The sequence below is a fragment of the Phlebotomus papatasi genome, chromosome 1 (assembly GCF_024763615.1).
Source record: "Phlebotomus papatasi isolate M1 chromosome 1, Ppap_2.1, whole genome shotgun sequence".
Lineage (NCBI taxonomy): Eukaryota > Metazoa > Arthropoda > Insecta > Diptera > Psychodidae > Phlebotomus > Phlebotomus papatasi.
Genome location: NC_077222.1, coordinates 81,209,298 through 81,227,858, shown reverse-complemented (window position 1 = coordinate 81,227,858; position 18,561 = coordinate 81,209,298). Strand labels below are relative to the sequence as shown.

Here is an 18,561-nt window from a genome sequence, read left to right as displayed (position 1 = left end):
AAGCAGGTCACCTCCTATGTATATTAGATTTAAGAGTAGATATTGCTTGCCCCCTATATTCTGTTACTTATAAGATTTTAGACATTCCCCAAGCGCTTCCCTCCCGGTTAACTTCGTTGAAGTACAACTGTATATGGTTACATTAAGAATCACTCGATTGTAAAGATTTCTGATCTTTTCTAGGAATTGCTCTTGATTTTTGACAACCTCTATCTAACTTGCATGCATGTGGCAGAGCGCCTAACTCACACCCAGGCAATTGGAAGAAGAGAAAGAAGCAAAAACAGTACACACATGGACGGGGAACAATAAAGTTCTGGCTTTTTTTCTCCACAAAATTATCAGTCAGTCTCTGATCAAATACCACCAAAATCGTATATATTCCACCCCAGACCGACTGGGAAGCGAGTACACTGGTGACAATTGAGTGGCAGTGAGGAAAAAGTGAACAGAAGGAAGGTACTTTTGTGTCCAGTACTTTGACTCAATCTCAGGGCAGATTAGTCAACGAGGACCATTTCAAGGCAAACCATCTCAATCCAGTGCTAAAAAATCAGCAAATTCAACGTGATATCAATTCAGACAGAATCCTCATAAGTTACTTGGTAAGGATCCTATTGGAAAATTTAGGAAGTCTAGTAAAATGAGAGCTTTTCTCACTTTGTTGTGTCACTTATTGCGCTCTCAACAAAGAGTCTCAGTTTTTTTTTTTATACTTATTCCGCCGCCTTTTTTCATGCATTTGCGTCTCATTTTGTAGCTGAGAAAGTCTATTAGATAGGAATTAGTTACACACGTTACACATATTGCACAATTTTGTTCGAATTTCAATAAAAGTTTAATCGTCAAAGCTACTGGATCTTATCTGGTCTCCCGGAAAGTTCATGGCAGAGTTCATTGTGATACGCTGAGGAATCTTTAGGGAATTTCTGGAATTTGCCTTGGAATAGAGACTCTAGTTCTTCTTCTCATTCCCACACGATCAGTGATAGTTAATGGAAGTGCTTTGGATTTAGAGAGAGAAATTTTGAGTGTATTTAGTCATGTGCGATATAATTGTCCAGATGGAAGTTATGGGTGGTTTTCTATTCGTGAGTCCGTGAGGGCAAACAGAGAAATGTTATCATGAGTCGACATAAAATTCCATTTGCTTCTTTTGTGCTTCTATAAATGCGAGGACAATGAATGTTTTAGTTACTCGTAAAAACTTGAACTACAAAATAAACCTTCCAACAATTACTGTGAGAATTTCTGGGCAGGTCGTTCTGGAGAAGAGCGCATTCAAGGATTTCAAGAAGCCCTAGTGGAATCCTTAGCATGAGTAATTTAAGAAATTTATTTTATGATATTTCGGAATCTAAGTAACCGATAACTGAGATAACAATCTCTTATCAGTTGTCATTCAATAGCAAAATCGCCTAACTCATTGTAGAGTCAAGAGTGGAAAACACTTCTGATTCTTTCTAATCGTTATCTACACCGAGATAACAGCAGACAATTTCACTTAGTATTGATGTCTTCCTCCACAGGGCCCATACTGAATCTTCACATGACGACCACTTTCGCCTGAATCCACCATGAACGCAACAATAATGAGTATTGCAAATCTCACGAGTGTCTTCCTCGACGACACTCTTCAATTTGTATGCCAAGAACTAGTGACTAACTACGTTCCGGACTTTATAACGAGCATGCCCTACAGACCATGGATGTTCTCAGTTCTAGGATCAATTCTCATTGGACTCAGTGGCATACTGCCACTTCTTGTGATTCCCAGCCAAACGGAGGATGAAAAAAAGAAAGGAGTTAATCGTAAGTTTCAATCTTTAAATAAAAATCACAGTTTTTCCTACGAACTCCCCGTAATAAATCATTAAACTCTCTCAATTAAACATTTCAATTGGAATTGTATTATTTCGCATTTCTTATCAGCGTGCAAAATTTACGTGCACAAGCAAACAAAACTGATTTTATTTAATCGATTTGTGATTTTACACCCCACACTTCGTGCAAACACGATGGTCAATGTAGGAAGCCAATATTGGATCTTATCCGCAGTATATACACATTAAAAAAAACCATGTCAGGAAGAATGCTGAAAAAAAACCAGAGAAACTGATAAGACAAAAAAATACAAAACACTGGAGTTGATGAGCCAGCAAAGCTCATTCTTTTCACTCAAATAAATAAGACATTAAATCCCCATGTGCAGTTTTCAAGAGTGATTCATGAGTGTTTTATCTAATCAGGCTCAAATGCAATAAGACTAGTTTTGCAATAACGGAGGACAAATAATAAACATATCTTTTATTTATAAGATCCTATCTTGTTCTCCAAATAAACACCGCAAAATGGGGATTCTGCAATTAAAAGTACCTTTTCGGATGATACCCTTGAAAGTTCATTGTAACGCGCCTAAATAAACTTTCCAACAATAGAATTTTTTCATTGAATCGCCACATCTTATCACACTCACGCCTTACATCAATCGTTCGTTACTCTTTTGTGCAATTTATCTATTCCACAAGACTGCGATATCATTTAGAAATTCAAGCAAAAAACCCGAGAGAGAATCTTAAAATGGAGACAAACAACTTTGCTAATAATAAGCTAATCAACTGGTTAAAAAAAAAACCATGTAATGTTTTATCATTTTGAACAGCTTCTGACTCACTTAATGGACAAAAAGAAACCAGACCAACAACAAAAATACGATAATGACTTTCAAATCACATCCCATCCCATTGAAATTTATTGCGAATTTCATAATGCGTTGCAATATACATTACAACTTCCTTAGTTCACTCTTCAATGGGATGCGCGAATATTGATATTGCAAATATTTTCGCTATGATATTTTCAAAATCACAGCTATTGTGACATCGCAAGCCATTTTCGAGCACCATGATATTCATAAAGAGTATAAAGAATATAGCTTAAAATCCGCGATTACTAAAATGACCAAAATCGAGAAAGTTAGCATACACAGAAAAAAATATTTTGTAAAAATGTTCATAAATGTTTGTCATTTGTTCGTAAATGTTCGTAAAATGTTTGACAGGAAAACAAACATTTACGAACAAATGACAAAATTTTACGAGCATTTTTTGTGTGTTTACGAACATTCACGAATAAATGTTTGTAAAAGTATACAAAAAATGTTCGTCAAGTGATCATGTTACGAACAATGTTTGTGAAAAAAGTACAAACTTTTACGAACTTGTTTGTGGGTTATACGATTTACGAGCATTTTGTAACTCGAACAAATTTACGAACATTTTTACAAAATATTTTTTTCTGTGTAGCTAGCAAGTCTTTGTAATATTATTCTGTATTAAAGAAAGATATAGGATGACAACATGGATTATGGTCAGTAAGGGTTTGTTGCCCTAGCTTAAATTTTTCTATTGAAAAAAATATTTTGAAAAACAAATGATTAGTGTTAAGCCTACATAAACTTATGGTAGCGGAGATTTTTGACGGGCGATCTCTCGGAATACCACAGAATAACTGGGGAGATTTTTGGAGTAAATAATGCCTAAATATTATGCGGAAGCCATAATTCCGCAGACGTTTTCAATCAGGAAAATTTCATAAAATCAAAATTCACAACCCTTTAAAAAAAACTACATATGTCTATCGTACTCTTTTACAATCTTCTTCTTCTTCTTTTGAACATCACACCAAATTAAATTTAGTTCAGTTCAATTTTGAGTCCGAAAAAGTACGGTAAATATATGCAAATCTTTTGAGAGAGAATGGGTCGCGAATTTTGATTTCGTGAAATTTTACCTATCAAAAAGGTGTACCAATGGGCAGAATTACTAAGGGCAGAATTAGGCAGGGGTAGAATTAGACAGTAGGGTGTTATAAGGCAACTATACTAAATTTCGGCATAGTTGCATCTAAGCGCCAAAGCCTTAAGTTTGATAATGTAATATTACTGCTCGAACTTCACAGAGAGAGCAGTTTAATTTAATCCTTAGATTTTTTCACTAGCAAATAAATAATACGAGCAAATTCTATACTAATAAAATTTGTTTTTAATCAGTTAATATTTCATTAAATATCGTTTTTAGGTAAAAATAAGGCATAGTGGAAAGTGGCAATATTCTCGAATTGATTTTACGATCTGTCAATGCTTTTTAATAGGCGACGCTAACATCACTTCGTAGATTCTCGATCTAGAGAATATTTCTTAGAATTTTTTTTAAAAAATTTGTCTTTATATTAATGTAGGGTTAGTGTGCCAAATTTCGGCCAGCTTGCAATTCCGGCCACCTTTTTTTCCTCGAATTTCCATTAACCTTTATATTTTACGTACTCTAGAGATTATACAATGCAAATTAATAACAAAAAATATGGCTTCGACAAACGAGATGACGGGGAAAAGGCATTGGAAGAATTCCTGAAGGGCAAGGAACTATGAGAATGAAAGTGGCCGAAATAGGGCACCAAAGCTATGTCTATATTTTTATTCATTTTAAAATTAATTAAGAATGGTTTTAGAGTAAATAAAGACAATAAACTGTCTACAAGGTTCTAAGCAATACTCCTTAAGAAGTATGAATAAAACAATCAATTTGTTTTAAAAATACTACATTTCAAACTTGAGACTTTTACGCTCTTGCATGCTGAAATTTGGCACACCTACCGTAATTAATAATGTAATATTAATAGTAATTTAAACTACTAATTCGAGATAAATTTCTCAGTCAAATCTACGGCATTTTCACTAAGATAGAGTTTTTACTCTCTCGAAAAACGACTAAGATCAATAAACAAGATATTTAGAGAAAGCATAAGAGTTATCTCCAAGGACCAGGATTTAAAAAAAATCTCATAATTTCACTTTCACCCCGAAGGGCAGTTTTACAGTTTTCTTGGATATGTACAAAGTTACAACTCTTCACCTTTCCAATGTATATCTGAAAATTAAATTATGTTCACTAGAACCGCAAATATGATCAATAAAGTGAAGTAAAACAGCAAAAAAACAAAATACATAAATTCTCAAAATTGTAGCGTGACGGAAAATAATTAAGGACATTTTCAAAATCTACACATCAAATAGCATAGTAATTTGTATACATGTGTTACCTATTCTTCAAAATAATCAAGTTTGAACCCATGTAAGTAAATGGCGATAAGTGGTTACAAAGGTGGCGGAAAGTGGTTAAAAAAGTGGCGGTAAAGTGGTTATTTTAGAATTGTTAATAAAAATTATTGTGGTCCAGCGTCAAATTGGAGGAATATTGGTTTCACGATGAAATTTTGGATTTAATGAAATTTTGTTGTTTTTAAAATGTGTACCAAATGATTTTTACTTTAAATCTTTAAATTGGCCTTTAAATATTGATATAAGATATTTTAACTCTGAAACTTGCTTTCATGGTTGCTTGTATGTAACTTAATGAGTGAAACAAGATTTTGTTTTAACCAGTTACAAAATAAATCATATTTTTCATAGAAAACTTCAATACCAAATTAATTCAGTTTTTAGTGTATTATACCTAATCCTTAAAACAAACATTTTAAAACAAAGAAATTTTGGTTTTTTAATTCTTAAAAATTGCACTACAAGTATATTTACAATATTAAGAATCACGGCTTCAATAAGCTCAAACAAGCTTATTTTATTGGTTTTTCGAATAAATATTGAAACAGAATGAGAGAGTGAGATGAAAAATGCCTCTGAAGGGCAACAAGATCTCTGATGACTTCCAAGGTGATTGAGTGAGGAAGATATTGATCTATAACTTTTTTTTTCTTCCTCCACCTAATTCACAGCTTCTGAATCTAAGACTCTGAAGCTCCTCTTGAGCTTTGCAGTTGGTGGCCTATTGGGTGATGTCTTCCTGCACCTCCTTCCTGAAGCTTGGTCTGGTGATATGACAACAGAAGGAGAGCATCCATCAATGAGAAGTGGACTTTGGGTATTAGCTGGTATTCTCATCTTCACTATCGTGGAGAAAATTTTCTCAGGCTACACCAATGCCGATGAAAATAATCCTCAGCCAAAGTGTGTGGAAATAGCTAATTGCCTCCTGAGGAAGCACGGTGGGAAATTACCTGCCAATGGCACAGCAATCAAGTGTACGGTAAATGGAAAATGTGACATTGAAGATGTGCCAAATGGATGCTACCTAGCGGCTCAGGAACGCAAAGAAAAAGAGCCACAACGGAAAGTGGCTGGCTATCTCAATCTTCTAGCCAATTCTATTGATAACTTCACGCATGGTTTAGCTGTTGCTGGCTCCTTCCTCGTCTCTTTTCGCCATGGTGTTCTTGCCACCTTTGCCATTCTCCTCCATGAAATTCCCCATGAAGTGGGTGACTTTGCCATTCTCCTGCGATCCGGATTCAGTCGTTGGGACGCAGCCAAGGCACAACTTTTGACTGCCGGCGCGGGACTTATTGGTGCTCTTGTAGCTATTTTTGGATCATCTGTAACATCAGCCGTTGAGACACGCACATCGTGGATTATGCCCTTTACGGCCGGTGGATTCCTTCATATTTCCCTCGTGACCGTTCTGCCGGATCTCCTCCAGGAGTCAGACACGCGGGAATCACTCAAACAATTCACAGCACTCATTTTTGGGATTCTAGTCATGGCCTTCATGACCATCGTATTCGAATCCTAAAACCACATACATTCTGAGACACACTCCTCCCATCCACCTCCCATTGCCATAGATGGCGCATCATGAGTCTACCATGACTCCGTGATCACCACAACTCCCTAGAGACCCCAGTCTAGTCTAGAGACGATGGCTAGAGCGTGTGTCGGTGAGAGTTTAGAGAGCAATTTAGAATGCTTAGAGAGAGAGTTTGGAATGATTGAGAGCAGGAAAATATAATGTATAAATTAATTTGTATACTCTTCTGGCATAGGACAAGAGCAAAAAACAAAAACTCCAAGGCATGTGATTTGAGAGACAAGCGAACCTAACCATGTATAGCAATTAATGTTAAATATTGTTGAATATGTCGTAGAATTAAAAGAAATTATTTTTCTGTGGAGAAAATCCAACATCTTTGTGTAATTACTTAATGGAGATCCAATTTAGGTTCATCTACAATAGACTCTCGCTAATTCGGCTCTTTTAACCCTTTAGCCTGCCTTTAAACGAGGGTATTTAAAAAATGCACCCCACTGTGCTATGCATCGGCGAGTCTTGGAAAATCTCCTCTTGAGGTTTGTGTCTGAATAAAATCTTTCAGTTAGCTGTTATAATACTCCCATTTGTGTCTCGACTGAAATAGAAAGTCTAGCAGACTTTCTATTTTATTCCGAAACGTTTCGAAATTGCTTTGAGGTACGTGGTAATTTAATAGAAGTCAAAGGGTTACCAAAGTAAATATTAATGGTTGATGAAAAATAAATTAAAAAAAACATTGTGTCAAACTGGTCTCACTGCAGGGTTTTATGACATGTTGTCAGGAATTTAAGGAAACATAGTCAGTTGCTTTACAATCCGAATACGTTTGCTAATGAAGTTGCTTTACAATAGCTAATGTTTAGTTTTCCTTTATATATAATTCATGATAGCTAGACTTTATGAAAACCTTCATCTTACTTTAGTAGGTACTCTTTGTGTTGTCTTGATAGCAATATATAGTTTTTTGGAGATTTTACTCAACAGATCTTCTCCTCATGTATGTTGTGAAACTGTTATTAAAAAATAGAGACACAATCTATTAAAATGAAAATTAAATTCACTAAACAATTTCACTGTAACACTAGGCATTTTTAAAAATATCCTTGGTGAAAGGTGTGAAAACTCTTGAAAAAGCTGCACGGACAGCACTTTATATTTATCAATAACAGAAAACAGCTGATTGAGCTTTCGAAGAATTATTTTTGTGCCCCAGAAGGTAGGCAATTTTCACTAAGAAAGCTCAGAGCGATATTTTGTGCGCCAGAAGGTAGGCAATTGTCACTCAGAGACAGTTCAGTGTGATATTTTGTGCGCCTGAGAGTAGGCAAAATGACACGGCGAGAAAGTTCAGTGAGATATAATTATTTCGAAAAAACAGTTTCGAATAAAAAATCCCCCCTATAAATACCGCTTTAAGGACGACTGGGTCACCCGTGACCCATAGAGAAAATAATTTTTCCTGACTACCTGAAGTTATTTCTTTCTAATGTTTGTACATAATCACGAAGTAGAAAGATGTAAGAATCTAGGAAATTTTTTGCAAATCTCCAGCTATTTGCGATATAAAAAATATTTAAGCTCAAAAATGACGAATTTTCAAATTTTCAAGTTGGTGCTTGAATTTTAATATTTTTAATATTTCTATTTTTTTAAGTAAAAACCTCTTGGGACTAGAAACTATAATAACTATACATAATATTTCTCAACAAAGTAAAAATTATAGTTTATTGGTATTTTCAAGAAAGCTTTATAATTTTCATGGGTCATATATGACCCAATCGTCCCTAAAGGTAAAAAACACCGAATTTGTCTATAGTGGATTTTCGAAGATTTCAGGTTAGAATGTTTCATGTTTTTGTTTATGTGTGCGCAAAATAGTTAATTATTCGTGTAATATTTTGTCATATATCAAATAACTGAGATTTGGCAGTGCAATACTGACTGAAGAAGGTAATATTTTGATAATTTAAGATACTTCTGCGTATATGTTGTAAATTCATAACTTTTTACTCTTGTACATGACTTCAAAAATGGAAAAAAAATCATAATCAATGAACCCGAAATCATCCACATATTATGCCCGGAAGATAGCGATGATGCCGACAATCTTGTCCTGAACGAAAGCGACAAAATATACTTGGAACAAGACGTGGATGAAGTGGACTTTGAAGTCTTCATCGAAAGCGCATCAACTCCGGAAGAACTCCCCAGATCCACCAGCAATGTGCAACTGTACGTCTTAACTCTTTCCGGACCACAACATATCCAGCGAACGAATTTCAGTAAAACTCACTTTATTGTAAGTCTTAGTGGTCAAATATGATACTTTTATAGAGAAAGAATTTTCTCCGCCTCTGGGAAATTGGAAAACTCATGGGAACTCTCGTCCCCTAAAGAAAGCAAACGATACAAACTTGGACAAACTTCAATTTTCCAAAAGCCAATAATATCAATGTTGTGAATTATTTTTGCGTGTCAAATGACTCCTTTAAAATATTGATCACTAAAACAAGAAGAATTATTGACCAGTATCTTCTGTGATGTCCAGGAAGTGCTAAAAAGGACACCCAGCTCCTGCTTGCCAACAAATTCCTCAAAATATTTCACAGAATAACACTTTAACACACATTTCTCTCAACAGGATGTTATTGCAGACACATTAAGCTTTCTCAAGAGCCAAAAAAACACTTCCTGGACAATCAGAATTCACCAAAATCTGGAAGAATAGGAAAAACTTCCCCGAAAGCAATCTCCTTCGCTGCCAAATGTCAAAATTATCGGCCATATTGACAAAAATTTCGCTCCCGCTTGAATTTTCTTACAAGGTTGGTGTCAAAAAGCAAATGGCGGACATTGGCGGGATAACCTTACATTTGACCTCTAGATTTTTGTGGACGAGAGTACCCATCAACTTTGAACAAGTTTTTTGAAAATTTATGAAAAAATTGTTTTTCGAATTTATGTAATCTGTAATTGTTAGTTATCATACTTATTGGCCCCGAGAGGTTTTTCCTTATTCGGGTCTAGAAATATCAAAAAAGTCACAATATCTGCAAGGAAGCAGAAAATCGAAAATTCACGATTTTTGACCAAGAATATCTTAGCTCAGGAGTTAATTGGGATCCTGCAAAAAATATCCTAGATTTGGACATCCTTATAGTTTGTAATTATCCAGAAGAATCGGAATTTTATCGATTCTAAATAGTCTAAAAAAATTCTTTTTTCCATGGGTACCCAGAGTCCCAAAGGAGACGAAAGAGTTAAACTCCCAGAGACAAACAACATTGCACCTACTCATTACCATTAAACATGTTTCGAAGAAAACTTAGGTGCACATGGTGCTATCAGAAAAAAGGATTATAAGACCAATTGTATTTGTGAGGCATGCGACATTTATCTCTGTGTTACCAGTACTCGCAATTGTTTCGATGAATATTATAAAAAATAAAAATGAAGTAAATAACACATTTTTTCAAAAAAATTATTGTTTTTGTGTACAAGTCTCCAAGAGTCTTTGAGACCAAAAATTGAATGAGATTTTTTAAAATTAATTTTTGATAGTTTTAATTTTTACTCGTACTCTAAATATTTTTTTTATTATTACAAATATATTCAAGTTATTTATCTTTCAAAAATAACAGAGCAAACGAGTAAACTAGTCATCTGGAAAATTTTGTGCTTTTTTACCTTTAAGGACGATTGGATCATATATGACCCATAGTTTTCCAGGACTCCTAGGGATGGAAAAATTTCTTTTTAACCGTAAATCTCTTATTTAGGCTAAAATATCGAGGGAAACTTGATTTCGTTGAATTTCGCTCAGCGGAAAATTTCTCGTCCTTAAAGGGTTAAGATCGGGCTACTTTTTAATTCGGACGGCAGTTAAAATCGAAAAGTTTGTTGACATTTTTCAAGTTCGATTATGATTATCAAATGAAGCAAATAAGCTCAATTTGTCATAATTTGTCTTAGCTTTGATGTGATTTTGCATTATTAAGAGGTTTTCATGAAATTTGTAATAACAATGAGTATATAAACTCAATATGAGTATTCAGATGAACAAAAAATCGTTGCATTTCAAACAATTTGCTGCCCGAATTTCTCTCTAACTTGGTTGACATTTCGGTCCCAAATGCCCGAATTTGGGAGAGTCTACTGTACGTACCAAGAAAATTACCTACAATCTGATCTTGAGGGAAAAACTTCAAAACAGGATCTACGTCTTTCATAGAAATCTCTTCAGTGAGAAATTTACCAAATATAGCCAAAAAAAGCAGAAGAGACTAACTTCAGCGACGAAATAAATTTCAGGCTTTCGTGGTCAGAAACAGAAGAGGGTAAATAAAACAAAGAACAATCTCAAAACTCAATGGCCGTATATGGGATAGTGTTGTGTTATTAATAAATATTTAAAATCGTTGCCTTTTTTCCATTCCTTCTAGCATCATCATCATGAAACGCTGCAGCGCAACAACGAGTGAGAAAGAGAAATTAACATTAAATTTTGTTGAACATGCACAAATATCCAATGTCGAGAATTATTTTCAACACTACAAATCTTAAATTTCACTCTGGAGACGGCGCACAATCGTTTGCACTTCCCTTTAAGTTTCTTCTAAGTGTCCGATAAAATGTAAATAGAATAAATAAAAAAATATTAAGTGGAAGAAAAAAGTGAATATAGAACAAGTGGAGCAAATGGAGAAGGGAAATGATGAAGCAGATTATTTGTACAAATGCTTTTCAATTCCACTCTATTTGTCTGAACCCAAAATTTACAATATAGAAGTCTCCAAAAGGGAAATAAAATAACTTCATCTTACATTAGAGATCGCAATAATTATTTAAAAAAAAAAATATTCACTGCATATTTAATTTATTTACCGCGATATTTCTCATCACTCAACTCTTCATTTACTCCTAAAATGCTCTTCAACAATTTGTTAAGTGTCTTGCTCATTCGTCGTGGTGACTTAAACACTACACTGAAAATTTATTGCAACACTTAATATTCTTCTTTCCTTGAGAAAAATTTCCACTTTCATTGGTTCCCATATTTTCTCCTAAATGATAAATTTATTCCAATTGCAAATTTTCTTTTGCAAAACACAAAAAAAAAATATTTAAATGAAACTCAAAACACTTGGTTTAAAATTATGCTTTCTTATCTCTTCAAAAGCTTCATGCCATTTTATTCAAATCACTCTATAACACCTGGGAATATCACTCGGTGACTTTTTTTCGTGTTGTGTTGTCGCTGCTATTAAAAAAAAACCACAATAATTTTTGCACTTCTATTTTGTTCAGGTAAAATGTGGGTAAAAGTAATAAAATAGTGCCCCATTCTGAGAAACAATGAATTTTATAAGTCAAGAAAAGGAAAATGACGATTAAAGAGAAACTTTTGCATCATTTTGTTCTGGCTTAAAGTAGGGCCCTCAAAAACAAAGCAAATATTAAACCTAATAGATAGCATCACACTCTTAAAGTAAAAAAAAAAATAGATGGATAAAGGATAAGAAGTTTTCGTAGCAGTTGAGCAAAACTGCAAGCAACACTTTAAAATGTTAAATGAATCAGCAGAGAGCCAGCTACTTCATTGTAAATTTAAATTTTTGTTGAATTTTATACCTCTAATAATAGCTGTGGGAATCAAGTAAAAAAAACTAGTTATAATATCAAAGCTCAACAAGTGCAAAACGTCTTGGTAGTTCAACATCTTATAGATTTTTTCAACCTAGACCTTACACATTTTAAAAGAAAATTTACAATAATTTAACACCCTCAAAGAAAGAGGTCGTTAGACTAACATACAGTAGACTCTCTCAAATTCGGGCATTTGGGACCGAAATGTCACCCGAATTAGAAAGAAATTCGGGCGTCAAACTGTTTGAAGTGCAACGATTTTTTGTTCATCTGCACGCACATATTAAGTTTACATACTCATATTTATTGTAAATTTCATGAATATCCCTTAATAATGCAAAATCACATCATAACTATATGACAAACCATGGCAAATTTAAGAATATTTGCTTCATTCGATAATCATAGTCAAACTTAAAAAATTTCGACAAACTTTTTTCGAATTTAACTGCCACCCGAATTAAAAAGTAGCCCGATTTTAAAAGAGCCGAATTACCGAGAGTCTACTGTAAATGGTGGTCTGGCGGCAGTTTCTTAAACCACTAAAATAATAAAAAGTTTATTTTGAGGCTTAATCACATCGAACAGACTGGGCTTTTTTACATGGTCATTGCTTTTTTACTCCTTCATTGCTTTTTTACACGTGGAAAAAATATTCAAAAAATTGAGGCATCAAACCAATTTTTGCATCAATTTGATCTTTTTCCGTTCTCTGAGACAATATTCTGTAAAAAGAAAATGATATTTTAGTAAAATTAGCCAAATATAAATACCTTGAACAAAAAGCAAAAAGCAATTGCCCGGTCAATTGCTTTTTCTTGACACTTCCATATTACATAGTCCGTTAACATTCTCTATTTGAATTCACTGTTCGAAATTTCATCGACCACCATCGAAATCAGCTGATGCCAGGAAAAATCAAAACAAAGGAAATTTTACTCATAAAACTCTTGTGAAAACTTTTGAAATACATTTAAAATGAGTCTAGGCTTAGTGAAATTAAAGTTTAGTATAAAATACATGTGAATAATGTGAATTACATTGATTTGAACAACTGAAAATATTTCCCGCCTTGGACATTTTACTTACACCGGATGGCGCTGTTCTCAGGGAGTTATCTAATCGAAAAAAATGAAGGTGTCATATCACTTCTCCATTGCTTCTTTGAAAATCGATTAAAAGAGCAATGGCCCAGTCTGTTCAATGCTAATAGAATACTGATGACCGTTGTAACCAACCCTCTGGCAAGTTGCCTGAAATTTGAAGTCACTTTTTTCATACTTCGATTTAAATTTATATGGGATTTTTTTTGCACTCGCGACCGTTACGCTAAATATCTAAAAAGTGAGAAGTTTTTTCGCATTATAAGATACCTTACCATATGGAGAGATAAATATACTAAATTTTTTTTTAATTAAATTTTTTCCTCGAAACATTGTGAGCTGGGTCCGAGATCAATTTAAGAATAGGCTTCAAATAGCTCCATAAAAAAGGCCAACTTGCCAGGCGCTTGGTTGTAACAATCTCCTTTATTCTAGAGAACAAAGGAAACTTAAAGAAAGCGTCTTATTCAAAAGACCACAAAAACTATTTTTATTGGCTTGATTATAATAAAAATGGTAGCAAAGCGTTCTATGCTGTTCAAAATGCTCGAACTTGTAACTTAGATACTATTCCTCAAAAGTAATTTCGTTTCATTTACTGAGTATTGGATCTCAATCGATTTAATTCAACTGTTAAATCACTCAAACATCGTGTAAAATAGCTTGGAGTTAACAAAATCGATTTTCGGACACAAATAACTTATCACAAATTCCAAGACCTTTCCAACTAACCCAAACATTACCCCATTCGGTTGAGAATTATGCTCTCTAGGGCCTTTTAAACTTTGACCTTGAAAAATTAGTATTAGAAATAATTCAACGGTATTTTTAGATAATCAAGTGGGCCGTTTTGCAATTGGTAGAAGAGTTTGGCCCTTGGGCGGTGTGACCCCCGAATCGACTGTAAGGCCGGCATCAGGCCTAAGGTTTAGCTCAGTTTCCGATGGTCTCGAAATTCAAAAAAGCAACCAATTTTATTGGTTTTTCGAAATTTAAAACAGCACTTGCCTATGTTGACCAATGTTAAAAGATAATTTTCCACAAAATCATGATTAAGGAGAAATTAGAGAAGTTAAGCCATATGGCTAAGCCTTAAGTCTAAAGCCTGTATAACAGTTATGAGTTCAATTAGCACCCGGTGCAAATGATTGAAACTGAAATGTCTGAATGGACATTTTTCACGAAGCATTGTAAACTGCATAGTAAATTTGTGGACTGAATAATGTACAAAATAAAAGAAATAGCCTAGTTCATCAAACTAAATATAAATAATAAATGTTTGGTAATATCTAAAACATGTTAAAAAATTAAAAAAAAAATCGCACGACGCGTTTTGAAGCAATCTAACGGGTAGGGATGGGGGGTTCCCCGAAGTTCCTAAGTCGCAATCTCTAACCGTTTGGGCTCTAGGCGTTAAAAAAACATGTCTTAAACAATTGAAATTACGAAAAAGGGAAGCCAAGCGTGTAGAGTATTTTTTCCGGTAGTGAATCCTGTTATTTCTCCAGCAGTAAAAACTATTTGCAATTCAACACCTCATAAACAACCACTTCTTTTTCTTATTTATGGTTTTCATATGGTAATCAAAATTCTATAATATATTCCTGAATTGATTTCAACAAAAAAAACATGAAAAACATGTCTTTAGCCTCCTAATGTAGGCTCTTCCCTAAAAGCTTTTCTATTCTAAATTGAATGGTAGCATTGCTTCTCAAAGTACAAAATCAATTCAAAATTTTAAGGAATTTAAAATAACCTTGCAAGAAGTTTTATTAATTGAAAAGTTTTTAATCTTCGTACACCATTTCTATTTTTAGCTTAGTCATTATACGTTTTTTGGGTTTTATATTACAGGATGAACGAAAAAAAACAATTTGAAATTAAAGACCTCTTTCCGGGAGTGTAAATTAGTTTTTGAAGGCTAATTTGTGAATCTAAAATTCAAAATCTCGGAATACAAATGTATTAACGATCACTTAAACTGTTATCAAAAATAATTAAGAGCTGAAAGAAGGAATTCAACTGAACTAGAAAAACTTCTGAAATCTGAAAAAAAAATTATATTATAAAAAGCTTTTTTAATTCATCAACTAAGAATAGAAAATCTCTCCTAGTTTAGAAAAAAAAAAGATTTGTCGTATTGATCAGAATATCAGAGTTCATTGGGAGATAGGAGTAACTCAAAGAAAACAGTAACCCTATCAGAGCCCTATTTTTACTCAGGTTCCAAACCGTTATCAGTAAACAAGACAAAGGATACTTTCCTAAAATTCTAAATGTGGTACAATGAGAATATGGGAAACGCTTTACGGTACTAAAATTTTTAAAATTTTGGCTAATTTAACATTTTTTGCTTTATACACTGATGAGAGACATCCGAAAAAGTTAAAATAACATTCCGGAAATGTTAATTTTACCCTGCAGTATATATAATATTTAGCGTCCATTATGGACCTTTTAGAAAATACATTAGTTCTTATATTGTCAACATCGGTATTTTTGTTTGACTCCAAACTTCACAAATATTCTTAGTTTCTTCTATACTACCCTTTTATTTCTTTTACAAAATCCTTGTTTTATGTTCTAATCGTTCTGCAGTATTGATCTAACATCGGTGTAAATATTACCCTTTTTAGATGTATTAAAGGTTAAAGTTACCCTTTTTATGCTAATTTTACCCTTAAAAAGATGTAAATTTAATATTAAAAAATGTTGATATATTTTTACACCTAAAAAGTGTTAAAGTTCTGAGGAAAAAAAAGTTAATCGCACCCCCTTTTTAGGTGTGATTCCTTCATAATCACACCTATTTTCTCAGTGTATGAATTCTAAAGGTTTCTGGGATACCTTCTTTATTCGCAGCTTTTTCATAGTCCTAGAAAGCCAATCAAAAGTCCAGATAAACTTATGATACATAAGATCCTTACCAGCAACATCGGAATGCTAGCAACTCGTAACTCGTAACGCAATACGTATAAATTTATATTATTTCTATAGAATTATAAGAATTTTCAGGATAAAGAATCATGTTAAGTAAACTGTTTTCAGGAAGGGATGGTATGGCCACGAAAATAGATTTTTAGCACATATGATATAAAATCTGACGAGATCGCATATCACTTCGGACCACAGAAGCTAAGATTATAAAGAATCTCAGCTTAGTTCTTTTGAAATGATGTTTGGGAATTGACAAAGAAATCCATAAAACATGCCAAAAAGTAAATTCATCAAAAAATGAATAAAGGCAAGATTCTTAAATATAAATCAAACGATTCAATTTGTCGTTTCTTCATTTAAACAAAATTGTCATGAACAGGTCTGAGAGAATGATCTAATAATGGGCAATTCGATGTAAAGAAATTATTAAATAAAAATTGATTTTACAATAGTGAGTAATGTTGGTGAGATCATCTCACGAGCCATACCTAAACGCACGTTTTCAAGCTTTGCGCGAATGATTTTCACATCGACACATTTTTTCTGTTTACCGGTTCATAGCCGATTTGGACCGATATGGACATAAATTATCTCGAAATATAAGTCATAACAAAAATTGATTTTTTGCAAGCTTATATCAGAAATGGCTTATCAAAATAAATATTTTTTTTTATTTTTAAAGTTCTCTTATCGTATCCTTAATGAAAATAGATTTTTGTATAGGGGTCATTGATGAAAGGAAATCTCTACCTCTTACGGTTTGGCCTTTAATTTTGCTAACAGATATACCAGATAGACAAACACAATTTATTTTCCGAATACAATTGTGAAGAATTCTATCAAAAAATGTATTTACTGTTTACGGGGAATCAATATGCTATTATCTCTTTGAGTCACACTAACATGATTTGCAAGTTTTATTAACAGCAAAATTAATATCTCTTGAAAATCACTCAAATATATTTATAAAATATAATGCAAGAATTATCTTATGCAATATTTATCTTTTTGAAATCTCGTGGTTCTAATCTTCATCTATAGGAGTGTTTATTTTAGAAATCTTCTGAGAGCTAATCAATGGTTCATGAATCATCAGAAGCGATTTTGCAAATTGAAAAGATACTCTTACATTATATAGTATTTCCTAGGAAATGACTGGAAAAAATATGAGCAAGAAGCCACGAAAAGGTTCTCAGAACAATAACATGAAAGTTTCACAATAATTCTTTCTTAGTTCCTCCCCCCTTCCCCTTCATTAACATTTGGTTTGGCTGGTTTGGTCATCCAACGGTCAAGATATTCTACTTTGTCACTTTCTGTGTGGTGCAATTTTCTTTTGCCTCCTTGGTGGCAATTTTTTCAGTTCACTTCTCAGTTTACACACAATTGAGAGCATTCAAAAGCAATGTTGCAGAGTCATAATTCGCCTTTTTATGGGTAGGTCATTAAAATTCGCGAGAGAGAGAAACAAGAATCAAATTGACCATGCAACAAAAAAATGTCTTTTTTTTATCTTGAAAATTGTTGCAAATATTTTAAACCCACAATTCTCAAAGACTTCTTTTGAGATTGCATTTCTTACACTTATGTGGCAACTATGCGTTTTTCTTTTTTTTTTAATATAAATAACAATAACAAAAAACGCAGAGTGACAAATTCTCATTGAGAATGACTCATTCCATCATTAAAAACATTGAATCACATAGTATTGATTGAGGAGCAATTGGAGATGCTAGTTGGGAGCAGTCAGTGCAGCAGTGAATAAATCTCTAATTCACAAGAAATATGACCACATTCTTACTTTACAATTCACAACATGACCAATTCAAGTCCATTAATGGGCTCGAATTGAAAAGATCAAATTGTTGATTGAAGCAAAGTGAGACAGAGTGAGTGAGCTTCTGCTGACACAGAAAATTTTTTGGATTCAAATTGAGTCGAGAAATTGTGAAAGTCTTCATATACTGCGGATTCTCTCTCGCAAATATTCTCCACAAATTTGACGATCTTTACGATGCTTTATACTGTGTTTTTACATCTCTTGGAGTTAACTTTGCTAATTCACCCAAAGGAAACTTGCACTAAAGTTTCTTTCAGACACTGGCTCTATAAATTATCGTGGACTAGTAAAATCTCTTTAAAAAAAGCACGGCTATCAAAGAGGTGCGCCATTTTTCAAATTGAAGCACATTACTTTTGATTTTCAAATTAGA

The 18,561-nt window shown here is 33.5% G+C and overlaps 1 protein-coding gene across 1 annotated transcript; it reads left to right on the top strand.

The window, feature by feature from the left end:
- The first annotated feature begins 240 nt into the window (after positions 1–240).
- Positions 241–7,033, top strand: LOC129810338 (zinc transporter ZIP13 homolog). Its single transcript, XM_055860746.1, has 3 exons — positions 241–605; positions 1,530–1,812; positions 5,791–7,033. Exons 2-3 carry the CDS (start codon positions 1,578–1,580, stop codon positions 6,642–6,644), a joined length of 1,089 nt encoding a protein of 362 aa, XP_055716721.1. The 5' UTR covers positions 241–605; positions 1,530–1,577; the 3' UTR covers positions 6,645–7,033.
- Positions 7,034–18,561: the final 11,528 nt, after the last annotated feature.

Excerpts from the sequence above, each read along its gene's own strand:
- LOC129810338 (XM_055860746.1), top strand. The coding sequence starts at position 1,578 with ATGAACGCAACAATAATGAGTATTGCAAATCTCACGAGTGTCTTCCTC. Across the intron at positions 1,813-5,790 it reads AAAAAAGAAAGGAGTTAATC|CTTCTGAATCTAAGACTCTG; the intron begins GTAAGTTTCAAT and ends CCTAATTCACAG.